General features: G+C 29.5%; 5 protein-coding genes across 6 annotated transcripts; all 5 read right to left on the reverse strand.

Moving 5' to 3' along the window:
* Positions 1–178: 178 nt before the first annotated feature.
* On the reverse strand, positions 179–697 carry LOC124924904 (agamous-like MADS-box protein AGL80). Its single transcript, XM_047464887.1, has one exon. The coding sequence runs from the start codon at positions 695–697 to the stop codon at positions 179–181; it is 519 nt and encodes a 172-aa protein (XP_047320843.1).
* A 4,296-nt stretch (positions 698–4,993) lies between these two features.
* Positions 4,994–5,536, reverse strand: LOC124924905 (agamous-like MADS-box protein AGL80). The gene has a single exon (XM_047464888.1). It carries the CDS (start codon positions 5,534–5,536, stop codon positions 4,994–4,996), a length of 543 nt encoding a protein of 180 aa, XP_047320844.1.
* Positions 5,537–9,943: 4,407 nt separating this feature from the next.
* Positions 9,944–11,590, reverse strand: LOC124926866 (protein PALE CRESS, chloroplastic-like). Its single transcript, XM_047467173.1, has 7 exons — positions 11,344–11,590; positions 11,168–11,235; positions 10,900–11,094; positions 10,721–10,807; positions 10,606–10,656; positions 10,355–10,534; positions 9,944–10,263 (listed from the first exon to the last, which is right to left on the reverse strand). The coding sequence occupies exons 1-7, from the start codon at positions 11,465–11,467 to the stop codon at positions 10,024–10,026; spliced, it is 945 nt and encodes a 314-aa protein (XP_047323129.1). The 5' UTR covers positions 11,468–11,590; the 3' UTR covers positions 9,944–10,023.
* A 1,888-nt stretch (positions 11,591–13,478) lies between these two features.
* Positions 13,479–17,138, reverse strand: LOC124926867 (tRNA (guanine-N(7)-)-methyltransferase-like). Of its 2 annotated transcripts, XM_047467175.1 has the most exons (9): positions 16,906–17,138; positions 16,625–16,681; positions 16,454–16,529; positions 15,770–15,849; positions 15,628–15,677; positions 15,457–15,541; positions 15,268–15,366; positions 14,692–14,915; positions 13,479–13,609 (listed from the first exon to the last, which is right to left on the reverse strand). In XM_047467175.1, the coding sequence occupies exons 1-8, from the start codon at positions 17,116–17,118 to the stop codon at positions 14,706–14,708; spliced, it is 870 nt and encodes a 289-aa protein (XP_047323131.1). In that variant the 5' UTR covers positions 17,119–17,138; the 3' UTR covers positions 13,479–13,609; positions 14,692–14,705. The 2 variants fall into 2 exon arrangements, with proteins under 2 accessions (XP_047323131.1, XP_047323130.1); XM_047467174.1 differs by lacking the exon at positions 13,479–13,609 and having other exon boundaries at positions 14,569–14,915.
* A 3,204-nt stretch (positions 17,139–20,342) lies between these two features.
* On the reverse strand, positions 20,343–21,544 carry LOC124924906 (F-box/kelch-repeat protein At3g23880-like). The gene has a single exon (XM_047464889.1). It carries the CDS (start codon positions 21,522–21,524, stop codon positions 20,343–20,345), a length of 1,182 nt encoding a protein of 393 aa, XP_047320845.1. The 5' UTR covers positions 21,525–21,544.
* Between the last annotated feature and the right edge of the window lie 3,031 nt (positions 21,545–24,575).

Genomic DNA, 24,575 nt, shown 5'->3' on the forward strand with positions numbered 1-24,575 from the left:
TACTATCTAAAAGAAGAAAGCATAATTAAATTAAGAATGACATACATTCAAAGACAAATATTGAAAATATTGAAAAACTTAGTTTATTGATAGAAATGATGTCACAAAGGACATACATACATATATGAAATTACAAAAATAAATTACATAAAGAAAATTTAAGGGAAATGGGGAGTGTTTAGGGGAGGGAATTGGAATTGGAAGACGAAGCCTCGCCGCCACGGAGTGTCTCCATGGCGATGTTCATTTCCATGATGTGTCGGCTCAGCATGTTGATCACCTCATCACACTCATTTGCATTGAGAGTGGAGGCCACGACCAACGGTCCGTCACACATGCTTTGGTACATTTTTTGTGTGACCTCCTTCTCCCGGTTTTCTCTCCTCTGCTTCTTCAGCTTCTCTTCAATCTTCTCCAGCCTCTGTTTGGTGAAACTCTCCTGATTCACCATCCTCTTGTTTTGGTCGTCTATCGGAAGGCTTCTAAACCTTTCGATAGTCCTTCGAGCACCTGCCTCCGAGGGCCAAACCGTTGGCTGAGGGTCATTGTCGTCATTTATGATGACACACCCCTCAACCCCACATAGGGTGGTTATTTCGTGCATCTTCTTGACCAAGCCACGCTTCCTTTTCTTGAGTGTAGATTTCCTTGCACTGTTATTGGCAATGAAGGAAAGTTGCACCTTTCTCCTGGTCATAGTGTAACAAAAGTGATGAGAAAAGGAAACAAAGATTTATTTGTGAAACAATTGGAAGAGGAAATATATTTTCACTGATGAATTTGTTTTCACTCAATGGCTTTATTTATATGCATGGAAATTTGTAGCAATTAATGATTAAGGATAACCACAATCCTTCTTAGCAAAAATAAAATTAAAAAATGTCCAAAAATATAATTGTTAAGATTTTGTAAATAATTATGTGATTACCTTAGTCCATTATTGACTAAATAGCTGGATATGAATATAAATTAAAAAAACATCATTTTTAGAATAATATCTTATATCATTTACAGGAAAAAATCTGAAATTTATATTACAACAGAAAATGTTATGCCATAATAATTAATTTTTATAAACTTTTGGGATAATATTTTAATATCATTTAAGGAAAAAACTATAAGTATTTTAATTATAATAGAACAGTTCATAATTAATATTGAATTAGTAAAAAGTATAAATAAAAAAAAAATTAAAAAAGTGATGTTGATAAAAAATATAAAAAAAAATTATGTAATAGTTGTGTGACGTGTTAATCATATCCGGACAAATTAAAAAAATAAAATAAAATAAAATAATTGTTTGTTTAACTTAAAAGAATTAGCGAAAACATTAAAAAAACTTGTGTCACAATCATAAAAAAATACCTTTGTACCAATATAATAATCTCCTAAACAATGAATAAATCAAAATAGTCACAATACATTGAACTAGACTAATAATAAGATAAATCCTTAATCCATCGATAAACATAACTATAGAAAAGACAAAGACAAAGAGGAGAGAAACATCGAAATCAAAAACTTGATGGCCGACAAAGATGCCCAGTATAAGATCTCTATATATCAAAAGTTCCTAAATCATGATAAAAAAACTCAAACTAGTCACGACACATAAATGATCAAGACTACTAATAAGATGGATGTTCAATCCATTCAAAAATATAACTAAAGGGAAGATAAAGAGGAGAGAAACATCCAAATCAAAAACTCGATGACCTACAAAGATGTCCAATATAAGATCTCTATCAAAAGTTACTAAGTCAGGGTAAAAAAAGGACTCTTATTGAGCTCTATCAAAAACAATTATGCCAAATGAATGCCGCGATACAACTCTTTGTGACAAATACATCTAACTCATTTAAGTGAAGAAAAACCGATCCCTACATGCTACATCCTGCAATCTTGCCCACATTCAACATAAATAATCTTCAAAAGCCATTAAACAAATCATAGGATAAGGTAAAAGTAAAATTCATCGTCAAAATTAACCAAACTTGAAATAAAAAAAATGTTGTGTATCACCCTACAAAACAAATCTTACCGAAGGAGCCAAGTAAAAGTTGGCTTAATAGACCAAAAAATTACAGGTTTAATTTCAACTGAAAGCGTTTTGATTGAACGCAGGGGGCCATGACGGTGAGGTATCATTCTAGTTCTCCTTAATTAAAAAAAATTAAAAATCATGAGTGAGATGAAAAATAGAAGATCTAAGAAAACTTGAATGAGATGAAAAAAAGAAGATCTATAAAAACGTTGTTACTCACAAAATTCCTTCCAAAATTTAAGACGGCCGCAGCCGATGGGTAGAGAAAAGAAATGAAAGAGTGTAAGAAGAAAAATATACATTTACGACCAGCGAAATGAAACGTTTTATAGGAAAGAAAAAGAAACCCTAAATGTTATCTCGTAACCCTAACCCTAAACGTTGTCCAGTAAAACTTTTATGTGCAATTGGGTAAGCCCAACTCATATTACCTAACCCAAATAAAAAAAATAAATGAACTGAGTATAGATAAAGAATTTTTTTACTAGTATTTGTTAAATTAATTAATCATTTTCTATAAATGATTTTAATCAAATTAGAAAAGTTAAAAAAAAAACATGTTTACAACTAACGAAATGAAACGTTTTGTAAAAAAAAACCTAAACGTTGTCTCATAAAAAGTTATCACAATTGGTTAAACTCAACTTATATTACCTAACCCAAATAAAATAAATAAATGAGTTGGATATGAATTGAGAATCGTTTAACTAGTATTGGATAAATTAATTAATATTATATTTTAATAAATAGTTTTAATCCCATTAGAAAAGATCAAACAAAAACACACGTTTTCAACTAACAAAATGAAATGTTTGGTATGAAAGAAAATGAAACCCTAAACGTTGTCCAGTTAAAGAGGTTATGTGCAATTTAGGTAAATCCAACTCATGTTAACTAATCCAAATAAAATAAATAAATTAGTTAGCTATGGATTGAGAATTTCAAATGACTAGTATGGATAAATTAATTAATATCATATTTGATAAATCGACTTAATCAAATTTGAAAATTAAATTAAATTTTTACATAGGCTAAAACTCGATTCAACCAATTTCAAAACAAAAGATTTCTTAAGCTAAAAAAATGTTGGAAGTGTTCTTTCTCCCCAAAGACTTAAACAATGTTTTTTTTTTCTTCTTCTTAGAGATAGTCAACATTACACAATTTGATTAATATAGTAACATAAAAAAAAATAATTTGACCACAAGCATAAAAATTGGATTGCAAATTCAATATATACATATTATTTCCTAGATTTTCTTTAACTAATAGTAGTTATAATAAATTTTTTACTATATTTGTAGCTAATGCAGCTTTACAGCCCATTAACCCACTTTCAGCAATAAAATCAAGAAAATACATTTGTTGGTTAACAAATGATCACGTTTCTTCTCAATTCAAGGCCAAAAAGAGTACTTTCTTTCACCAAGTCCTCTAGATAAATGACATGAAAATAGGGTGTTCCTAAAAACTTTTTGGAAAATATATTTGTTGCTTAACAAATGATCATGTTTCTTCTCATTTCAAGGCCAAAAGAGTAATTTCATTCACCTAAGTCCTCTAGATAAATGACATGAAAATATGGTGTTTCTAAAACTTTTTTTTTGATAAACATTTGGTTGTAATTAATTAGAGTGTAAACAAATATATATATATATATATATGAAAAATCGATGACCGAGTTATGGACGGTGACGGTTCATAATTTTCTATACCGACCCTGCACAGTTGGTTGACAATTTAGATAGTAAAAAATCGATAATTTAACCGACCAATCTTATATATACGAATTTTAATATATTTTAAATATGTTCTTTATTGTCATCGGTCAGTCTAGTGGTAAAGTATGAATATGAGATTTTTTTAGTTCAAATCTTATCACACATATTTCTTATTTAATACTTTTTTTTTTTAAATTTATTTTAATTTAATTAATATTATAATACAATTTCTTTTAAGTTAAATAATTTTTTTATTATTTCATTTATTAAAATTTTATTATAAAGCTCAACTAAAAATTTTCATTTTTATTATATTATATTATACATATTTTTTTATTTTTCCTTCTTAGTTTATTATATATATATATTATATATTTTCAACGATTAAACTGATAAATCGATTGAATCAATTTTAAAACCGACAAAATAGAACCGACGTTTAACCGTCAATTGACGGAAGATTTTGAAAAATCGACACCAACGATTATGATGAATTTTTTTAATGAAAAAACCGACCGAACCGAATCACTTACCTCTCTAGTTGTAATGTTATTTATCTAATCGAAATGAATGTTCTAGATATAAGCCGATAATTCATGATATTTATAGTTGGAGATTTTAAGTGGAAATCGAATCGGTTAGTTTTCTTAAGAATCACTCTTGTCATTTGATTTGCACGAGTGAATTTGAAAAGATTTTATACTATGTTAGAGGAATGTTGCTCTAACATTGATTATGTAACGCATTGATTACATTTTTTTTAATCTCACACATTCCATGTGACATTTAATTGTTGTGTTTAAACGTTCATTTAAAAAAATCAATTAAAATTCATTCACATTTTTATTTTAAAACAACAGTCATACCATAAACCACCAAAGACTAATGATATAAATGACCTACCTACTATCCAATTAAAGAAGAAATCCTACACATGACTATTGAAAAAACAACTAGCATAATCTATTAACAATGCAAAAATCATCAAATAAATATATGTTTTTAAAATGTTGATTGGAAATAAATTCAGATTAACTTTGCAAAGACAATTATTTAACATTGATAACTAAAATATTTAGACTAGAACCAAAGAAAAGTAGAACTCCCAACTTTCCACACAAAATTGTATATGTTTTAGAAATTGAAAAACTTATCCATTAATAAAAAAAGATGTCACAAAGGAAGGGCATACATATAAAATTACAAAAATAAAACATTGCTTATTAATTTAAGGGAAACGGGGACCAGTTTCGCCAACTCCATTTTCTTGTGGAAGGAGATTGGAAGACGAACCCTCCCTCGACTCCATAATTAACTTCATTTCTATTATGTGTCGGTTAAGCATATTAACTATCTCTTCGCACTCTTTTGCATTAAGTTTCGAAGCCACGTTCATAGGGTTTTCGCACATACTTTGGTAAATTTTTTGTGTGATCTCTTTGTCCCGGTTTTCACATCTCAGCTTCATCAGCTTCTCTTCAATCTTCTTGAGTCTTTGATTAGTGAAGCTCTCTTGGTTCACCATCCACCTCGTTTGCTCATGCTCCGGAAGGCTTCTGAACCTTTCGACAGTCTTTCGAGCATCTTCCACCGAGGGCCAAACTATTGGTTGGGGATCATCCTTGTTAGTTATGATGACACACCCCTCGATTCCACATAGGGTGGATAGTTCGTACATCTTCTTAATCAAGCCACCCTTCCTAGTCTTGAATGTAATTTTCCTTACATGATCATTGGAAATGAATGCATATTTCTCATTGCTTCTAGACATAGTGTATCAAAAGGTGAGAAGAAAATACTAATTCTTTTGTGATACAATTAGAGAATGAAAATATGTTTTGCCTCAATGACTTAATTTATTTATATGGATTGTAGAGAGGAATGAAAATTTGTAGACTAATAAAAAATAATTGTTGAGATTTTGTTGTTAATAATTATGTAATTAGCTTACTACCATTATTGACTCCAAATTTATAGGATTATGAAAATAAATCATTTTGGGAAAATATTTTAATATTATTTTAAGGAATAAAAATCAAATATTTCAATTACAATAGAAATTTTTGGTAACATAGTTATGATAATGAATTTTAAAAAAACTTCATTTTTGGGATAATATATTTTAATATCATTTAAGGAAAAAAAAATAAAAATATTTAAATTATAATAGAAAAGTTCATTACTTTTTCTAATTTAAAAAAAGAAATGTGATTGTTATTTGACCAGTTTGAAAAATAAAAATATAATGAGAAGTAGAGTTTATTTTAATCAACCAATATTATTAAATTTATTTATATATATAATTATAAAAAAAATCAGAATATTATTTAAATTAATACCCCAAGGAGACATTAAAAATAAGGGCAAATTACCTGGGCGGCCCTCAAACTATCTAAATCGTTCACTTTTGGCCCTCAAATTAATTTTTGAAACAAATCGCCCCTTCAACTTTTATAAAGGTCACCAGTGGCCCTTCCGTCAACTTTTTGGTTAAACCTAACGGTTTAAGTTTAAAATATTATTTTTTTATATATTATCTTTAATCTTATATTTTATATTTATATATATAATTATTAAATCGCTTATATATAATATTATATATATATTATTATTAAATTTTATATAATTATTAAATCTTTTATATAATAAATAAATAATATATATATTATTTATTTTATTTATATATATAATTTATATATATTATCTTGAACTAATTTATATATAATATTTATATAATATATATTTTAAAAAATAATTTAAGTGTTAAAAGTATTTGAGTAATTAAAAGGTTACAATTACTTTTAATAAATTATTTTTAATATATATAAAACAAAGTTTAAAAATAAATTATATGGATTATCCCTAATCATTAATTATATATATATATATATATATAAATTTATATAAGTTATAGAATATATATTTTACAAAATAATTTAAAAGATTAAAAGTAATTATAACCTTCTAACTACTCAAATACTTTTAACATTTAAATTATTTTTTAAAATATATATTATATAAATATTATATATAAATTAGTTAAAGATAATATATATAAATTATATATATATATATAGATAAAAATAAATAATATATATTATTTATTAATACTAAAGATAATATATAAAAAAATAATATTTTAAACTTAAACTGTTAAGTTTAACTAAAAAGTTGACGGAAGGGACACGAGTGACCTTTATAAAAGTTGAAGGGGCGATTTGTTTCAAAAATTAGTTTGAGGGCCAAAAGTGAGCGATCGAGATAGTTCGAGGGCCGCTCAGGTAATTTGCCTTAAAAATAATTATTTATAAATAAATTATAAAAAAAATTACCCAAACTAACGAGACATAATTTTTTTTTCTTATTCAGAGATAAAAAAAAAAAAAAAAAAACATGACAATTCATGGAAAAATAATAGAACTTCAAAAGGATCGTTCAAAAAAATATATAAAAAAATAAAACTTATTTTCTAACACATTCATTTGTTATCAACAGTTTAAAGTACCCTTTGCTAATGGGAAGAGATCTTCTGTTGCAAACTTATCATGTTCTCATGTTCCCCTCTCACAAGAGAAGGGGTAATATGGTAAATAAATAAATAAAACTTTTTTTATTTATCATATCACCCTAAAAACAAAATTTAAAAACCTACACTATCAATTATAATATTTATTCAACTAAACAAAATTATTTTTTTAATTATAATAAATATTATTATTATATGTTTTAATATAAGGCATCCCAAACTTCTAGGGGAGGATATGCTTGATGGCATTATTAAAAATAAAACAAGATAGCGTGAACAAGACCATGAATCGATATATATATATATATGATAAACTCAACTAAAAAAGAGAAAACATGTTACGTGAATAAGAGAGAAAAATTAAAAATGTCAGAAATGCAATTAAGTAGGAGAGAGAAAAATAAAAAATATTCAAACGTGTGATCGATTCATGGTCTTGTTCACGCTATCTTTTTTCGCTGAGTTTATCGATTCTAAAAAAATATATATGACTCTGTATAAGTTTTTAAAATATACTATTTTTATATGATGCCAAGGCCCATCTTTCCCAAACTTCTACACTTATCCTAATAAAGGGTTAAGCCTGATTTGCTATCCCAATGGCATGTCTCAATGACTATACCCTTCTTAAAAACACTTTAAAATTATATAAAAAAGAAGAACTTTTCATTAAAAGAGAGAATAATTTTGAAGAAATAGACAATCATTAAGACATGTCATAATACACAGATTCGTTCCCTAAAGAAAAAGACCAGATCTGTTATGTTGTCACATTGAATGAAATCATTCTCTATCTTGATATATATCTATTTGTCTTTCCTCTAGTTATGTTTAAGGAACGATTGAAAAATCACTTTATCAATGTATTGATGTATTTATTCAGGAAGTCGATCTGTTGTTCTACAATATGTCACACTAGATTCCTTGTTTAAAATCCTTCAAAATTATTCTCTATCTTGATAAAAAGTTAGTTTTTTTCTATAATTTTGAAGAATTTTGATCTAAGAGACATCTAGTATGACACATTATAGGACAGCAAATTCGACCGCTGAATAAATACATCAATACATTGACAAAGTGATTTTTCATTCCTCCTTAAACTAGAGGAAAGACAAATAGATAGAGATAGACATAGATATATTTAGCTTATTTGAGTGAAAAAAAAAAAAAAAAAAAAAAAAAAAAAAAAAAGAGGGCTATACAGTCTCAATCTTACCAACTTTCTACATGAATAATCTTTTAAAAAAACATAGGATAGTGTGAAAGTAAAATTTATCCTGTGAATTAACCAAATAGTGAATAAATGCAAATGATGCGGCATTCTCGGAAAAAAAAAATTAACGTGTGAATGAGATGAAAAAAATAAAATTTAAGGAAAATTTATTGTTTATAGAAAAGAGAAAAAGCCCGGAAAATTAAGATAGCGCTCAATAGGAAAAAGAAAAGTTAATGAATGAGATGCACAATTAGATAAACCCAACCCATATTACTCCATCAAATATTCCCAAACCAATACAAATTTATTTAATATTATTTTTATAAATTTGTTTGAATCAAATTAGAAAAAAATCAATTAAACATTTATTATGCTAACTGTCATTAACTATTTTATTTATTTATTTATTTATTTTTTAACTTCGATTCCATTAATTTGACGGAATTTTAATTATTTTTTTAAAAACTAAAATTAAATATTTTCCTCAACTTCTTTAGTTTCAAAACCAATGAAATTCCTTCCAACTTCGCAGCCTAAATTTCATCCATAAATAATAATTCATCAAGATCACAATCATTCCGTTAAAATCCCCCCAACCTCTCCATCAACGCCACAACCATTGGCTCACTCTTCATAATCCCCTTTCCCCTTTAACAAAAACACATCCAGTCTTGATGCAGAAACAGTAGATCAAAGTCGCCCAACGAGGGAGAAGAACAGATCCAATCTTGATAATGGAAACTTTCGAAAAAGTAACTGTATTTAAGCCAAAATTCGGACCGTATTTTGATCGGTTCAAAAGGTAACCGTATTTTAAACAAAAATCGGACCGTCCATTCAACCGTTTAGCAGACAGACCACATATTTTAAAACTATGACTACAACTCGTTTCCACGGAGTTCTAGCTAATGGTATCATGTGGTTCAAGAATAAAAAAATGATTAATTAAGCTCAAAAATTGTGCTAACAAAGACTTTGATACCTATCCGTGTCCGAAGGACCTAGACATCGTGATCTACTAAAAGAGTCGCATTAGAGGACTTGAACCCATTAAGGTTTTTGTAACACCTAAGAAACCTTAGACCCGTCCTCATAGTTCATCTTCAAATCGATATGAAAATGAAAAGCTCAACATTAAATAAAATTTGATTTTAAAATTATCACTTGGTTTTCTCCGTAAAAAACAAAAAAAAAAAGAATAACATTGCTTAAAACACAAATAAGATATTCAAATTTGATTCGATGCTTGGTTACGAAAAGTCCGAGTTTCAATGCTATCTAAAAGACAGTTCTATTATTAAATTTTAGTCATATGATATAATTTACTGGACTATATGGAAGTCCGGTATGAATAGCATTGCACCGCTTTCTCTCTGGATCCCTAGGATCAATGTTGGTGCTAAATTTACTATTCGGACTAAGTCCATATATGATTGATCATTATCGTCTTGAATATATTTATAGAACTTGTTCAATTTTTAGGTAATCAAATGTTATAAAATTTAGCATATATCAACTACCATTTCAAGTTGACTGCAAGATCTAAAAGAGCTTCTACCTGTCTAATAGTTCTCTGTTTCTCTTGTTGCTTCATCCTGTTAGCAACAGATTCTGCATCCATCCCTCCTCTCCCAACCTCACCTCTTTCGGTTTCCTCTAACCGCACTTCTTGAAGCAACTCGTTTACCTCCCTTATAAAATCTGCCCTAAGGAGTATATTGTCCATTTCTGCCGTTGGTCTCATTGGCCCTTTGTGCTGACAGAATTTCACAAAAACAAATGAACCATTCCATATGTTTACATGTTAATTACCTATAACCAGATTTAATGTAGAAAACGAAACATACCTGATCAATGTCAAAGCCTGCTGGAACGAGAATGCTGAATGGGTCCTCCCGAGGAAAGGTTTCAATCATACTTTTTCTACAATCCTTCAGCCAGCCTTCATCATCAAATCCATCATGCATATTGAGAAGATCATTCAACAATCTCATACTCGTGGAAGCTTCCCGTTTCAAAATCTCTGTCTGCAATGACATTTCAAATGGAACTTTCATTATAAAATCCTTGGAATGCAGCATTGATGTTCGGTTCTTACCTCAACTCGTCTATATAAGAGATCAAGGCTTCTGATTGCATCTTTCTCATCCTGAAATACAGGCCTATTAACATTACTGTTTCAAATTTAAGAACAAGAAGGTCAGCCAACATACATCACGTCGAGCAAGATCAAGGCGGTTCCATATGACCATTAGAATGAGTTCATTAAGTTCTCCCTTTTCAGCAGCTTCCTCAATTTTCTGCAAACGGGAACAAACAGCTTCTATGAATTTCAAGCAAGCAAGCACATGATGTGATTAAAATGAAATTGAATTTCAAGCAAGCAAATTACCTCTTCCACTTCTTCAGCAGCTCTAATGAAGCTTGCAACCAATAGCCTTGCGTTTCGAACATCTTCTTCTGGATAGTCTTTCAAACGCATAGCGATTTCACGAAATTCATCCACCTTCCTTTCCTCCTCGTCGTCTTCCTCTTGACGCTTTTTATGAAATTCCTTTGTCTTCTCTCTTTGCCGCGCTTGCCATTCCTAATCTAACAAGTATTAGTGCCAGTCTCATAATGCAGACAGAAACTGGGACTCAGCTCGTACAGTCACTTACATCGTCATAGAATTCTTTAGGGAGCCCTTCAAGGTCTCGATCTTCTAATTTCTTGCACCTGAGTACAACTGAAAGGTCACAAAGAAAAATCCACCAAAAATGATTCAAAAACAGAGTAAGAGGAAACAAAGCTAAGCCAAAGTAGAAACAGACGAGAGGTTTGATTGGATCTGAGCCTGTGCTAGAACGTGAATTGGCCTTACTATGAGGGAGTGTTACAGATGCTAATTGGCTCCTCGTCGAGAAGAGGGAAAAAGTGTGAGGTAGGAGAGAAATCATTTGCAGAACGTTTGCTTCCATTTCTACAGCACACTTGAAAGTAGTGATTGTTGAAATTTTTTGATTGATTCTTAAGAGATTCAATCAGATGTAACAAAGCAAGAAGGCAGTTGCGATGGATAAGAACCCTAGATAATTAGGGTTTAGTGGGGTTTTGGGAGGGTTTCTTGGCTTCTATTTTTTCCAACAACTGTTGTAATTTTTTTATAATGAATTTATTCTAATTTTATTTAATCAATTTTATTTAATCAAGTAGTTAGTTGTATAGGAAAAAATATTTTTTACAAATTCAAAATAATCCATTCAAAATTTAGATGCGAAAGTATATGAACAATATAAAAATATAAAATCTCATTTTTTGAAATGGTTAACTTACAACAAATTCATTTGAGTTGCCTGAGAGAGGGCATGGTAATTAAAATAAATTCGCGGGCGGGGTATTGAAAGCGCAAGCGAAAATCATGCGATTAACTCGATTTCGGTTCAGGGTGTTCTCCACGATTGTGAATTGATGATTCAGATAGTATCGTGCAATTATACAAGAATTTGTTTAAGGAGGAACCGTACACGATCTGACCGAAAATAGATGACGTATCTTTAAATTGTATAGTGAGGAGCCTAACAGTGTTTTGGAATCTCGTTTCACACTTGAGGAAATAGAAGCGATAACAATTAGAAGTCCTAAAAGGTTTTTTAAAAGTTCAAGAGTATTAGACAAGGTGAACCGTTGTCCTTATTTTTGTTCGTCATTGTCATTGAAATATTTTCTAGATTGTTGAAGTTTGCGGAAAAAAATGGTCTAATCAGATAAGTGAATTGCGGGACAAATATGTCTCATTTTTTCATTTCTCATCTGCTATTCGTTTACGCTACATTGTGAATTGTATATAGCCACACAAAAACATGTCAAACATATGTGTGATATTTTTTTATTGTTCGGAACATGCTCTGAATTGCAAGTCAATATCAATAAGTATAATATTTTTTTTCTCAGACTCTATCTCCACTAGGAGGAAAACAACTCTAGCAAATATTTTGAGCTTTGATATTTGAACATTTCCGTCTATTTATATTAGTATGTCTCTTGGTGTTGAGTGTTAACCCGCTCAAAATATTTTTGGGACCGATTATCTTTAAGATTGAGAGAAAGTTATATATCTAGAAGAACAAAATGGTTTTGAAAAGGGGTCGCTTGGTTTTTTATCGACAATGTATTGAACTCGATGCCCAGTTTTATGATGTTTTTTGTTTCTTATTTCTAAAAGTGTGGTTTTGAATATGTAAAAACATTATGTGCAAATTTTTTGGGATACTCCACATCCTCATTTGTCATTTGGTCATTTGATTAATTGTATTGAAGTAAAGAGATTCAAGAATTAAGGGGAGCGTAAATAAGAGATTTGAAGTCATTCAACAAATCACTCTGGTCAAAATGATGCAGTAGATTCTATTTAGAGTCTAACTATTTATAAGCTGATATGATGATATACAATTATATAGATGATTGGTTTGGAAGATTCACCAAAAACTAGTTTTCAACCAGCTAATCATAACATTTGGAGAGATATCTCTACTATGAGGAAGTCTTTCCGTGGGCAGTGCATATTCTCGGTAGACGACGATTCATCGATCAATTTATGGGACGATGTTTAGTGCAGTGTCACAAGTCTTGCATTGTCATTCTTAACTTTTGTTTCGGCTGCACTGTATAAATATTTTGGTCAAAAACATATTCAATTAACATTCAAATAGTTTCACGATTAGAATCAGATAAATAAGAAGACTTAAAGATAGAGAGATAATCTTAAATGAAATGATGTTGTTTTTAATTTGGCCTGGGTGATGATTCATTATTCACTTGATGTTTTACGTTGCCAATATATTTTTCCTTTAAATTTGGTCATTATTTACAAAGATTTCCTCCTATGACTTTCTACGAGAGAAGTTATGGAATTATAAATTTTTCTTCAAAAATCTCATTTTTTGATAGAGTATAATACATGAAAAAAATCTTGATTGATGATGATAGATTAATGAAAAAATGATATATTATGGTTAGTCGTTACAGAATGTGTTGCGAATAAGTGAAAACAACACATCACTTACTTTTTGCCTTACGAAAGAGTGATTGCGATTTAGAGCATACTTTAAAATATGATTTACATTGAGTGAGTGATGCCTAAGTCAATCGTCGGTTGTTGGTATGTTTGGATAAAAACTGCGAGCTCGGTTAGATTGAGTGGATGAGTCCTTATCCCGATTTTGTATTGTGGACTATTTGGTTTGAAATAAATTGTAGGACATTCAGTGATTGCGGTCGACTGATGAGTTTACACAACAATGCTATTATTATGACGATAATGGAGTTATCTACTGAAAAATTGGTGGAGACACTAGTTTTCTAACTAGTTAACGATAGATTTTATGTTATGTTTGTCTATGAACACTTGTATGTTTTTTTATCGTTATGTTTAAATAACTATTATTTCTATCATATTGTAAGATTTAAAATAAAATAAAATCAAATGACTTTTTATAATTGTTAAAAGAATTTCTTTTATCTTGAAAGAAGAAGCCAAAAGGTAAATAAAGATAATTAACGTTGAAAATGATTTTATTTTAAAACATAACTAAAAAAATACAAAAAATTCAATATTACAATAATAGTCAGCAACAAAATTGATTTTTTTTGAAAATTTAACCAAATAAATACAAATTTATCATGAATTAAAAAGAATAGAATGTCATAGAATTATTATTACAAGTTACAAATAAGAAGTTATGTCAAGAGTTAAATGAATAGAAAGTCAGAAGTTACACGATCAAGAAATTATGAGTTGAAGTCTTCTAACCATTTTCAAAAGAACAAAAATGACATGAATTGAAAAGAAAACATTCAAACCCCACTATGTCAAATCCAAAATGATCCATCTCTGCTTCGAATGTGGTTTGCTTCACAACTACTATAAATTTAAAAACATTACAAGTGCAAATAGAAAGAACAAAAAAAACTTGCCGAACCTAAAAACCACTAAGCCCGGTTAATGTGACAAGAATGGTTAAGGCTGGATAGCATAACAGGAGACAGACAATCCTTCCTCTTTTGAATAATTTCTTGATTTCTTTCACTTGTTTTACTCCATGTGTTTCTCAATAATCGCCCTTCCATGAAGAAACCTTCAAATTGTCATCATCATCCCAAAGAAGGGGCATTTTTCTTTTTACCTGATGATGCATTAACAAACATGAAAGAGACCCATTAGATCATCTTTTTATACATTCTTCTGTAAATGTTTGCGCCCTCAAGTACAGCATGAATCTCTCTCTCTGTTCTTATTCCCATTGGGTTTTCCAACAACCAACCATCTTTGTCACAGTGCATAGTGTCAATGTGTAAAAGCGTAGAATGGACATCGAATTGGCTTCTCATGTCAAGTGCCACTTCAAATACATCCGACTGGATAAAGACCTGCTTGTTGACAGCAAAAGAGAGTTAAGAATGCACACAATATTCAATATTTAACTGGTAGTTTCTCAATCGAGAGTCTGAATCCAGATGCAGAAAAGAATTGCCTAACTAAAAAACCAAAACATAACAATATCATCTTGTCTCAAACTCTTTCAACATAAACAAAATCAACTTCAATACCCCCTAATTTATTGATGATATTATTTCTCTCAATTTCTGATTATATTCACAAAAGATCTTAACATAAGTTGTCCAAAATTATAGAAAATATGAAATTCTACATTCAAAAAAATAAATAAGTTGCAGGAAAAACTATAAAATTTGTTTAGAGGCAGCATAGAACTGCACAAACCTGTCCTCCAGGCATTAGACGGCTCGCAATAGAATCCACTAAAGGAGTCTGTAGGACCCTTCTTTTATGATGTCTTTTCTTAAAATGTGGATCTGGACACTGCAAGTATCATACACAAGAATAAGGCACTCAACATTTCATGATTCCAACTACTGCTATGTAATGCAGACTTTATTTCAGGTTACTCACCAGTATAGAAACAAACATCAATGGGCCAGGGTACGTGGATACAATATCTTTGAAAGAAATGGTTGCATTCGCATACATAAAATGTCTGCAATACATTTATTTGCAACAATATAAACCACCAACCTTTTCTTTGCATAATCTAAGAAGAGACGTGCCAAGAAAAAAACTTACACATTCCTTAGTCCTAGATCATTTAGCCAACTGTCTGCACGTTTAACCAGCTGGAATGAAAATCGAAATAGAAGTCACTACATAAGTAACTCATGTCAAGCAAAGACAATTTTAACAGAAAAAATATTGCAGAAATTTCTACCTTTTCCCTTATTTCCAGTCCCAAGTAATTTGTAGAGCCCTGATTTCTCTTACCAAGCCAGAGAACAAATCTACCACTACCTGACATGTTAATTCCATTAGAGGAAATGGATGATAGGAATTAAGAAGTTTATCAATATTCTAGATTTTTTTTATAGTTGTCACGAAGATGGTTACTAATAATACAAACAGTGTTTATACCAAGTTTTGAATACATGACCTCAACGTTGTTCATTGAACAACTCATCCATCGTCAAATCAGTTGAATATTTAGCATCTTCTAAATTTGTTCCTAGGAAAGTTGTTAATCAAGGTGGAGCTTATAAGAAATTATTTGAAAGGATAGAACCATTTTCAAACGTTAGGTGGTGCTTATAAAAATTATAAAGCAATTAAAGTAAGAATTATTATATTGATAGACTATACCTAACTAACTAAGCACATAATGATTCATGAACACCTTTCGTGGTATGAAACTTATTTCGATCTGTTGAGCAGCAATATATGTTTTTTCTTCTCTATGTCTCCATATTAACCATCCTACTTTGCCATTGATCAAAAACTAGATATAATTTTTGGTAATTTGCCCGTAGTTTTGCTCTCCAATCACATCATTTCCGTTGTACTTAAAAGATTTGTTATTTATAATTTCAGAAGAACAATGAATTGTGAAGAGGTGTATTACCACATCCAATATCCACCATAAGGGGTAGTGTTGTGTCCTTGTACACCTGACTCCAATCTGGTGCTGGAGTAGGAACCTATTAAAACAAAGAATGAGCTCGGTGTTTAAACAATGTCGTGTCTTTTCTAATCATATCTATCCATTTGTGTGTGAGATAGTGAAAGAGAATACCGAGAAAGAGGCGCTAAGAGGGTTGACATGCTGCCTTAACCGAACCTGACCCAGATCCTGTAACAAGCACATATTTTTGAATGTTAGCAAAAACAACCAACTGGGTTAGACATAGACATAGACAGGTCCTATTTGAAAAACATTTTGTTTCTGGATCAGAATCCGCACCCAAATGATAAATTCTTTAAATTTCGTTTTCAAATGTGGTGATCTCAATATCAGTTTTCAAATGGGACCCTACTATAAATTTTCAAGATATAAATTGGGCGAATGTGATTTACCTCGGGAGCTTTGTTAGGAAGGCTGAGGTCAGCGTACTCTATGGCGATGAGGCCCGGACTTCTGATAACTTGACCTTCTTTAACGGCGGTTGCTGTGCTGCGGAAGGGGAGATAACGGCGGCGCGATAAGTGAACTATTTTAGAGGGTCTGAGATTTTGAGAAGGGAAAGAGAAGAAAAGAAAACGAGAAGGAAATACAGAACACGAGGCCATTCGTAAAGGGGTACTCCCAGTCCCATCCAATGGAAGTAGAAACGATTTCAAGTACATATCTATTGTAAATCTTCTATGAAATGTTTTTTTGAAATAATTTAGTTTGGCATATTAATATTTTTAACTACCTTCCTTGCCAGTTCAAATTATTTATCATAATTTGAAATGAGTTTAATCTTCAACAAATTCAAAACTTATTTTAACTAACCACAAATATTTGGTTGAATTTGAGGGAATTGTTAATCAATTTAATTTTCGATAATCACACAAAATCAAGATAATTGATGGATAGAATGAGTGGAAATGAAATAATTTGAGAGATGATATTTATACTAAAGTATTTTTGAGAGTCTTATTAAGTTATTTTATTTCTCGTATACAATGAATTCTTCTTTTTAGACTTGTTTATTTTTTTAAAATTGATATATTTTATTGGTATTCTTTACTAAATGTGAACTAATAAAGTATTTTTTTTCATATTATATATCATTTCTGACACCAACAAAAGAAAAATATATAATCAACTAATAAAATTGAAATCATGAAATCCTAATTTTAATTATTTCTTTTTGTCAAATAATCCACTCCACCAGATACTATTGAAGATTTTTTTTTTTAAATCCACCAAAACTGAAAACAAATTGATTTTTTTAAAGTAAATTGGGATTTGGGAGTATAGTCGGTAATTTCTGACCTGATACGAAAACACGACCTGAACTAAATACGAAAAAATCACGTTAAAGTCATATAATTTTGAGTTCGGATCGTAATTATGTCGACCTGTTTAACCTGATTAATAAACAAATAAAAATCGAGTCGACTTTAAATGATCCAAAGTAGACTCATCAACCCGTATATAGTTTTCTTTTATAAAGTTTTGTATTTGTCTTTTCCTATTTCTCACTCACTCAATTTTTCATGTATAGTTTCTGTAAATAAATTTGTGATTTAACTTCATTTTTGTTTTATACTGATGTCATTTTAATCTAAAATAAAGAAATGTGACATTAGTTACATCGGGTTTTATCGGATTGGGTTCGAGTCAAGTTAGATCAATTAGGTCGTATTCGGGTTAATTACAAATTAACAAATTAGATTTAAATTAGAGATTTTGACCCAAGTTCAGGACAATATCGCTCAACCAGTTAAATTGTCAACCCGAACTGAATGGTCAAAATGCAGTCTCAATGTCATATTTGTATAAATTTTGAAAACTCAAGCCTCAATTTGCAAAATTAAATTTTTAAGCTTTAAATCAAGCAAATAATTCGAATTCTAAGACCCAAATAGCTATTTTGGTATTTTCAAAATTGGTACTAAGCCATAGATTATACATATTTTTTTACTAACTTAATATTACAAATAATTATCTATATACATATATAATATTTGAAAGATTTTTTTTTATATTTGTACTTTAATAAATTAAAAAGAAAAAAATAATAAAAATGTTAATATATATAGAGGAATGATAGGAAGCACTACTTTGGGGAGCGACTCGTACAACGAAAGTGACTTCGTTGTTATACGAAAGTGACCTCGCTGTTATACAAAAGAGACATCGTCCCTTTTGTATAACAACGAGGTCTTTTTTGTATAACAACGATGTCACTTTCGTATAACAACAATGTCACTTTTGCTGTACGAGTCGCTCCCCCAAAGTAGTGCTCACAATCATTTTTCATATATATAATAGTCCATCATGAAGCATTATGTTAATAAGATAAAGAGAGAAGGAAGATTAGAAAACTAGAAACACTTTAGTTTATAAATTGTCTAAAAAAAAGTAAAAAAATAAAATTCAGTTATAACAATAAATGAAAATGTAACACTTCCAACTGTTTTCCAAAGATATTTTGTATGAAGGATTAAAAAGGAAAAGACTATTATCATCGTCATCTTCACTTGTCTTCTTCATTGAACTACAAAGATGACTTGTCTTCTTCATTGAACTACAAAGATTATTTAGACTGCAACATTAACTCCTCTGCAATTAAGGAAAAATAAACCACTTGCAGGTTAATAATTTTTTCATCAATGTAGAAGTCAAATACGATCTAAATAAAACATATAGTTTATGTAAATTATTGATCAAACACAATATTCATGAATAGAAGAAAATTATAGACAAGTTAAACTATAAACTAGATTCAAGTTCTGAGATCTTGAAATAATCTCTTTGTTGGTGATAAGATCCTTTTTTCATTCCAAGAAATTATGTATGAAAATTAAAACAATACCGTATCAACAAGATCAAAATACAGTACAACTTGGATAATTTGTAATAAGATGACATGAAACCTCAAGTCATATTAGTCCAATGCACACTAAGTAACTATGGAAGAAACTTAACTTTCACAATATACGAGTCTATGCCTACCTATATATCTTGAAGCCTTCATGAGATAAATTTAACCCAAAAACAAGATAATTGTATCAACAAGATCAAAGTGCAGTACAACTTGATAATTTGTAATAAGATGACATGAAACCTCAAGTCATATTAGTCCAATGCACACTAAGTAACTATAGAAGAAACTAAACTTTCACAGTATAATACGAGTCTATGTCTATCTATCTTGAAGCCTTCATGAGATAAATTTAACCCAAAAACAAGATAATTGTATCAACAAGATCAAAATGCTGTACAACTTGATAATTTGTAATAATATGACATGAAACCTCAAGTCATATAAGTCCAATGCACACTAAGTAACCATGGAAAAAACTTAAATTTCACAAAATATGAGTCTATATCTACCTATCTTGAAGCCTTAATGAGATAAATTTAATCCAAAAATAAGATAAAAAGATTGTCATCTTTTTGCTAAAGTCTAGCATACAATTGACAGTTTATTAAAAAAACAATTGTACAAATATCTATCTAGGGTGAGAAATTCCAAACATTTTCTTTGTCTATTTGTCCATAATATTTCTAAAACTATAACAACCCATTTTAAACACTTTTGTTACAATAGGTTGAAAAGTAAATTTTAATCCAGATTAATACATATTCTACTCTCCTCTGCAAATATACAACATATAAAATCCCGGAATCATCTAAACTTCAAATAAAAATTCATTTTTCTCAAGAGCATACAAATTATATGAATTAAGTAATTAAACACTACTTTTTGTTAAACTGAATGAATTAAATAACAAAGAATCTAAATAAAAGTAATATTTTACCGTTTCATCAATAATCTGATCTATTGTTGATGGCATCATTCAGGAGAAGGCGAGACTAGGCTCTCCGTATAAGTGAGAGCTTCAAGGCAACGTTTGTGTGCATTTTTAAGGCCAGGATAAGAAATTGTGATCACTTTATTCTCCACATGAAACAGCACCAATTGTTTTCCAAACAACATAAGGATTTCATTTTTCTTGGTAATATACAATGGTGTAAACTGAAAATTCATTCGACCCTCTGGAAAGGGTAATGAAAACAACTTAGTCCAAGATTCAGTTTTTCCATAATCTTTCATTATCCATAAGTCAAATTTCCTCTCATCATGATAGTTAATTAGCATACAGAGGCATCCATTTAAAACCCATATCACAGAATCCAAAACCGATTCCCCAAAACAGGGTTGTGATATTTCAGAAAAGGTTTCTTCGGACATATCGAAAGTAAGGATACTCTGATAACTATTGATCCCTGTATCAATACTTGCTCCCCAGTGAAGTGTTCCATTCACAAACATTCCCATATCACCCAACGGACAGAATTGAGGGTAATTCTTAACCTTCCTCCATGAACCACTCTTCAACCCGTAAATCTTTATTTGAGTTGAGAAAGGGCCAGTGAAATTTGTTGATTTACAGTTAATAACGATCACCTTGTAGTCGGAATTACGTTCATCATAGCCAAACCCATATGCAATAAACCGACTTGCACGCTCTTTATAACCGCAACTGGGAAGTTTCTTGGATTCCCTAGTTGATGGATTCCATAAAAGTATCTTAGCTTGATCAATAACTACACAAACTAGCCCATTACATGAGCCAATGATCCATATATCAGATTTTGAGTATTTCTTTGGAAAATTTAATGAAAGTTCAGTTGGAAACTCTTCATTCAGAACATCTGAGATGTAAACAGATTTCACATCACTAGTACGAACCCATTGAGAATATCTGATAAGAAGTTGTTCTTCATTCTGAGAAGCTTTGAGATGCTTCTTCACGAATATGGGATCAGCAATCAAAGCATTCCAAGATATGGAGACGCACCTGCATCGGAGAAGTGATTTGACTGGAAGTCTGCTTAAAATTTCTGTAATAATTTCTGGAGGCAGGGACCTAACGAGGGTGACTAAATCGGCGGCGGCGGCGGAAGAAGAACTTGTTTGAATAAAATTGCCCCGCTTACTCTCTCGATTCATAGGATCGGTCTGGACGTCCATGGATAGAGTTGCGTCGATCGATTCAGAGTGCACAGATTGATTTTGGAGAAGAGATTATAAGCGACGAGAAATCAGGGTAATGTAGGGGACTCCGTATCCCACTTAAAGTATACAATTCAACTGATCAAACACTGACAAATGCTGACAAGATGTGATGTTTAAAAAAATAAAAACTTTTTTTTTACTAAATATATAAACGGTTGCGCAATTTAGGGTTTGGTATATAAATTTTCATGTAGTATAAAGACCATTCATATAAAATTTTAGGATAAATCATCATGAGACTCACACTACTGATTTCTTCCGTATTTTTTCTCTTTGTTTTCATCTTTAAGGTTCCGTGAATTCAAACTTGGTCAAATCCAGAATTTCACATTAAAAGTCGGAAACTTAATAATATGTTAAATAACATATTTATTTTTGAAATGGATTTCTCTCAAAATCAAGATATTAATTTGGATGTTGATGAATTTGAAAGTTCTAAGCATAAGCATGATGAATGGTCATCTGAAAAGTTTAGAGAATATTCTCATATTTTGATGTATTTTAAGAAAATGAAAGGTATTGAAAATATAATAAAAGTTGAATGTAATGGATGCAAAAAATAGTATAAATGTGTAGGTAAACATTATGGGACATCAAGTTTCATTTTTGTGTAATTCATATGTAGATAAAAATCAAGAAGGCAACGTAATAGTTACATCAATATTGTCAAAACAATGATTAAATGTTCTAGAGGATGCTGATGCAAACATTGAAGAGAAAAGCGACGAAGAAGAATGATTTGACATAGATTATATCTCGATTAATAATATTTACTAAATTTCTATTTTATGAAATTTTCAAATTTTAGTTACTTTGTTGAATTATTTGGTCAATTAATGTGTAAAGATAAACAAGACTCTTGTTTGTATTATGATTATTTGATCATGTTCTTGAACTCTTGTTTTCTAAAACTATTAATAATTTTTATTTGTAGTGAGACCCGCCTAACCCGCAACCCACCTTGGGTTGGGTTGAAGATATTTAGCCCGCCGGGATGTTGGGCCGGTCCGCCGTCGACCCTTCAAACGATGGGTTTTGATGGGTAGGCCCGCCCCGCCATGGGTTGGCCCGTCTAACCGCTCTAGTTGTTGGGAGTTTGAGACTATTATTTTTAGTAATATTTTTTTTTTGTCTAAAAGTTGCTAATAATGACGGATTTATATCACCCCGAAAAAAATAAAAATAAAAATTATTTTGAATTTTTTATGGTAAATACGTGACATTGCACGTTAATTTCTTACAAAATTAATATAATGCAATTTTTTTTTTATATAATTATTATTATTTTTTTTTTTAAAACTTACTTTTATAAACTCGTTTAATCTAAAATTTTCTCGTTATTTTTTAAGCCTATCCTGATTTTTTTAAGCCCACCCAACTATAAATTCTGGGTCCGTATCTAATGGCTAGTTTGCATTCTTCTTTTTAAGTTTTTATTTTTTTATAAGCCATAATCTTTATGTAAAGCGATGTCATACATCGCTTTCATGGCGGTTAAAATCTCGATTTGGCTCTTAAAATCTTACGATTTCACATTAGGTTAATGAGTCTGATTTTAAGTAAACTCTTAAATAAGGTAAACTCTTAAGATTTTAAATTTACGATATTAAGATTTTACAATTTTACGAGTTTATAAATAATTTTGATTTTACGATTCTAAACGATTTTACTTTTATAAAAAAAATTATATTTAAAATTAAAAAAATAAAGTTATTATTTATTTATTTAAATTAATTAATTAATATAATTAATTTTATAAATAATATTTTTTTATAGTGTTATCTATTTATTATTATTTTTTAATTAATTTTATATTAAAATATATAATTTCTTAAAATTAACTAATTATAAAATACTTAATTATATATATATAAATAATAATGATATATAACTATTATTTTTTTAAATTAAACTCTTACGATTTAATATAAACTCATGATTTTACGAGTTTACAACTAGTTAACGATTCTACGTAAATCCTTGATTTTGACCGCGTTAATCTCATTTCCTTTTCTTTCATTTTGTATTAATGTGTTTATTCATATTATAAGTCAATTGTTATGTGTTGTCCCGAAATTTGAGGTTTTGTTGAAAAAAATGTTCTTTATTTTTTATTTAAATTGTTTTATTTAAGTTTCATGGAAGTTATGGACAAGCTAATTTTAAACACTACAAAATTAAAAAAAATGTTTTATATTATAATTAATAAAATAAATAATAACTTTATTTTTTAATTTTTAAATATAAATTTATTTTTTTTAAAGTAAAATAATCCTACAATCATAAAATAGAAAACATGACATTATGGTTTGAATTGTAATATTAATCCACAATTAAAAAGGAAGAAATCATAAAATTATTTATATATAATAATCCATTTTCATGAATCATTATGTTAGTAAGATAAAAAAAAATAAAAATAGATGACTTCAATTTACAAGTTATACAAAATAAAAAATATTTTTTTTTCATAGTCATAACAATAAAGAAAACAATAACATATTTAGCAAAAGTAATCAACTTTTTTCAAAGGCATTTTGTATAAAAGATAAGAAAAAAAAAAAGGCTATCATCATCTTCTTTTTCTTCTTAACTCAACTACGAAGACTATTAAGACTGCAATACTAACTCCTCTCCAGAATAAAAAAAAAACACACCATCCATCATCCATAATTATTTGCAGGATAATAGTTTTTCATCAATGATAGAGAATTAGAAGCCAAAACAATCTAGATCACAAAGTTTATGTAGCTTATTGATGACACTATTCATGAATAAAAGAAAGACTTAAACCTAGCTGAGCTCTAAGATTCTTGACCAAACTCAAAATAAGTTGATCATTTTCTTTGTGTAATTCAATTATAGATAAGTTAAAATGTAACTAGCTTCAAGTTATGAGATTGTGTCTCTTTGTTTATTATGATAAGATTCATCTCTCTTTATTATAAACTTTTTGTTCCAAGAAATTCTCTATCACAATTTCTAATCATATTTGTCAAATTAACA

This window comes from Impatiens glandulifera, chromosome 2 (assembly GCF_907164915.1).
Source record: "Impatiens glandulifera chromosome 2, dImpGla2.1, whole genome shotgun sequence".
In the NCBI taxonomy this organism is placed as follows: domain Eukaryota; kingdom Viridiplantae; phylum Streptophyta; class Magnoliopsida; order Ericales; family Balsaminaceae; genus Impatiens; species Impatiens glandulifera.

Bases quoted from the DNA above. Each gene is read 5' to 3' on its own strand.
- LOC124924904 (XM_047464887.1), bottom strand. From the start codon at position 697: ATGACCAGGAGAAAGGTGCAACTTTCCTTCATTGCCAATAACAGTGCA.
- LOC124924905 (XM_047464888.1), bottom strand. From the start codon at position 5,536: ATGTCTAGAAGCAATGAGAAATATGCATTCATTTCCAATGATCATGTA.
- LOC124926866 (XM_047467173.1), bottom strand. From the start codon at position 11,467: ATGGAAGCAAACGTTCTGCAAATGATTTCTCTCCTACCTCACACTTTT. The intron at 11,095-11,167 runs GTAAGTGACTGT...TTGTTAGATTAG, and splicing joins CTAAAGAATTCTATGACGAT to GAATGGCAAGCGCGGCAAAG. The intron at 10,657-10,720 runs GTATGTTGGCTG...CCTGTATTTCAG, and splicing joins TTGATCTTGCTCGACGTGAT to GATGAGAAAGATGCAATCAG.
- LOC124926867 (XM_047467175.1), bottom strand. From the start codon at position 17,118: ATGGCCTCGTGTTCTGTATTTCCTTCTCGTTTTCTTTTCTTCTCTTTC. The intron at 15,678-15,769 runs GTAGAAATTTCT...TTTTCATTCCAG, and splicing joins GACTGGAAATAAGGGAAAAG to CTGGTTAAACGTGCAGACAG. The intron at 14,916-15,267 runs GTTTGTGCAGTT...GTCAACAAGCAG, and splicing joins GTCTAATGCCTGGAGGACAG to GTCTTTATCCAGTCGGATGT.
- LOC124924906 (XM_047464889.1), bottom strand. From the start codon at position 21,524: ATGGACGTCCAGACCGATCCTATGAATCGAGAGAGTAAGCGGGGCAAT.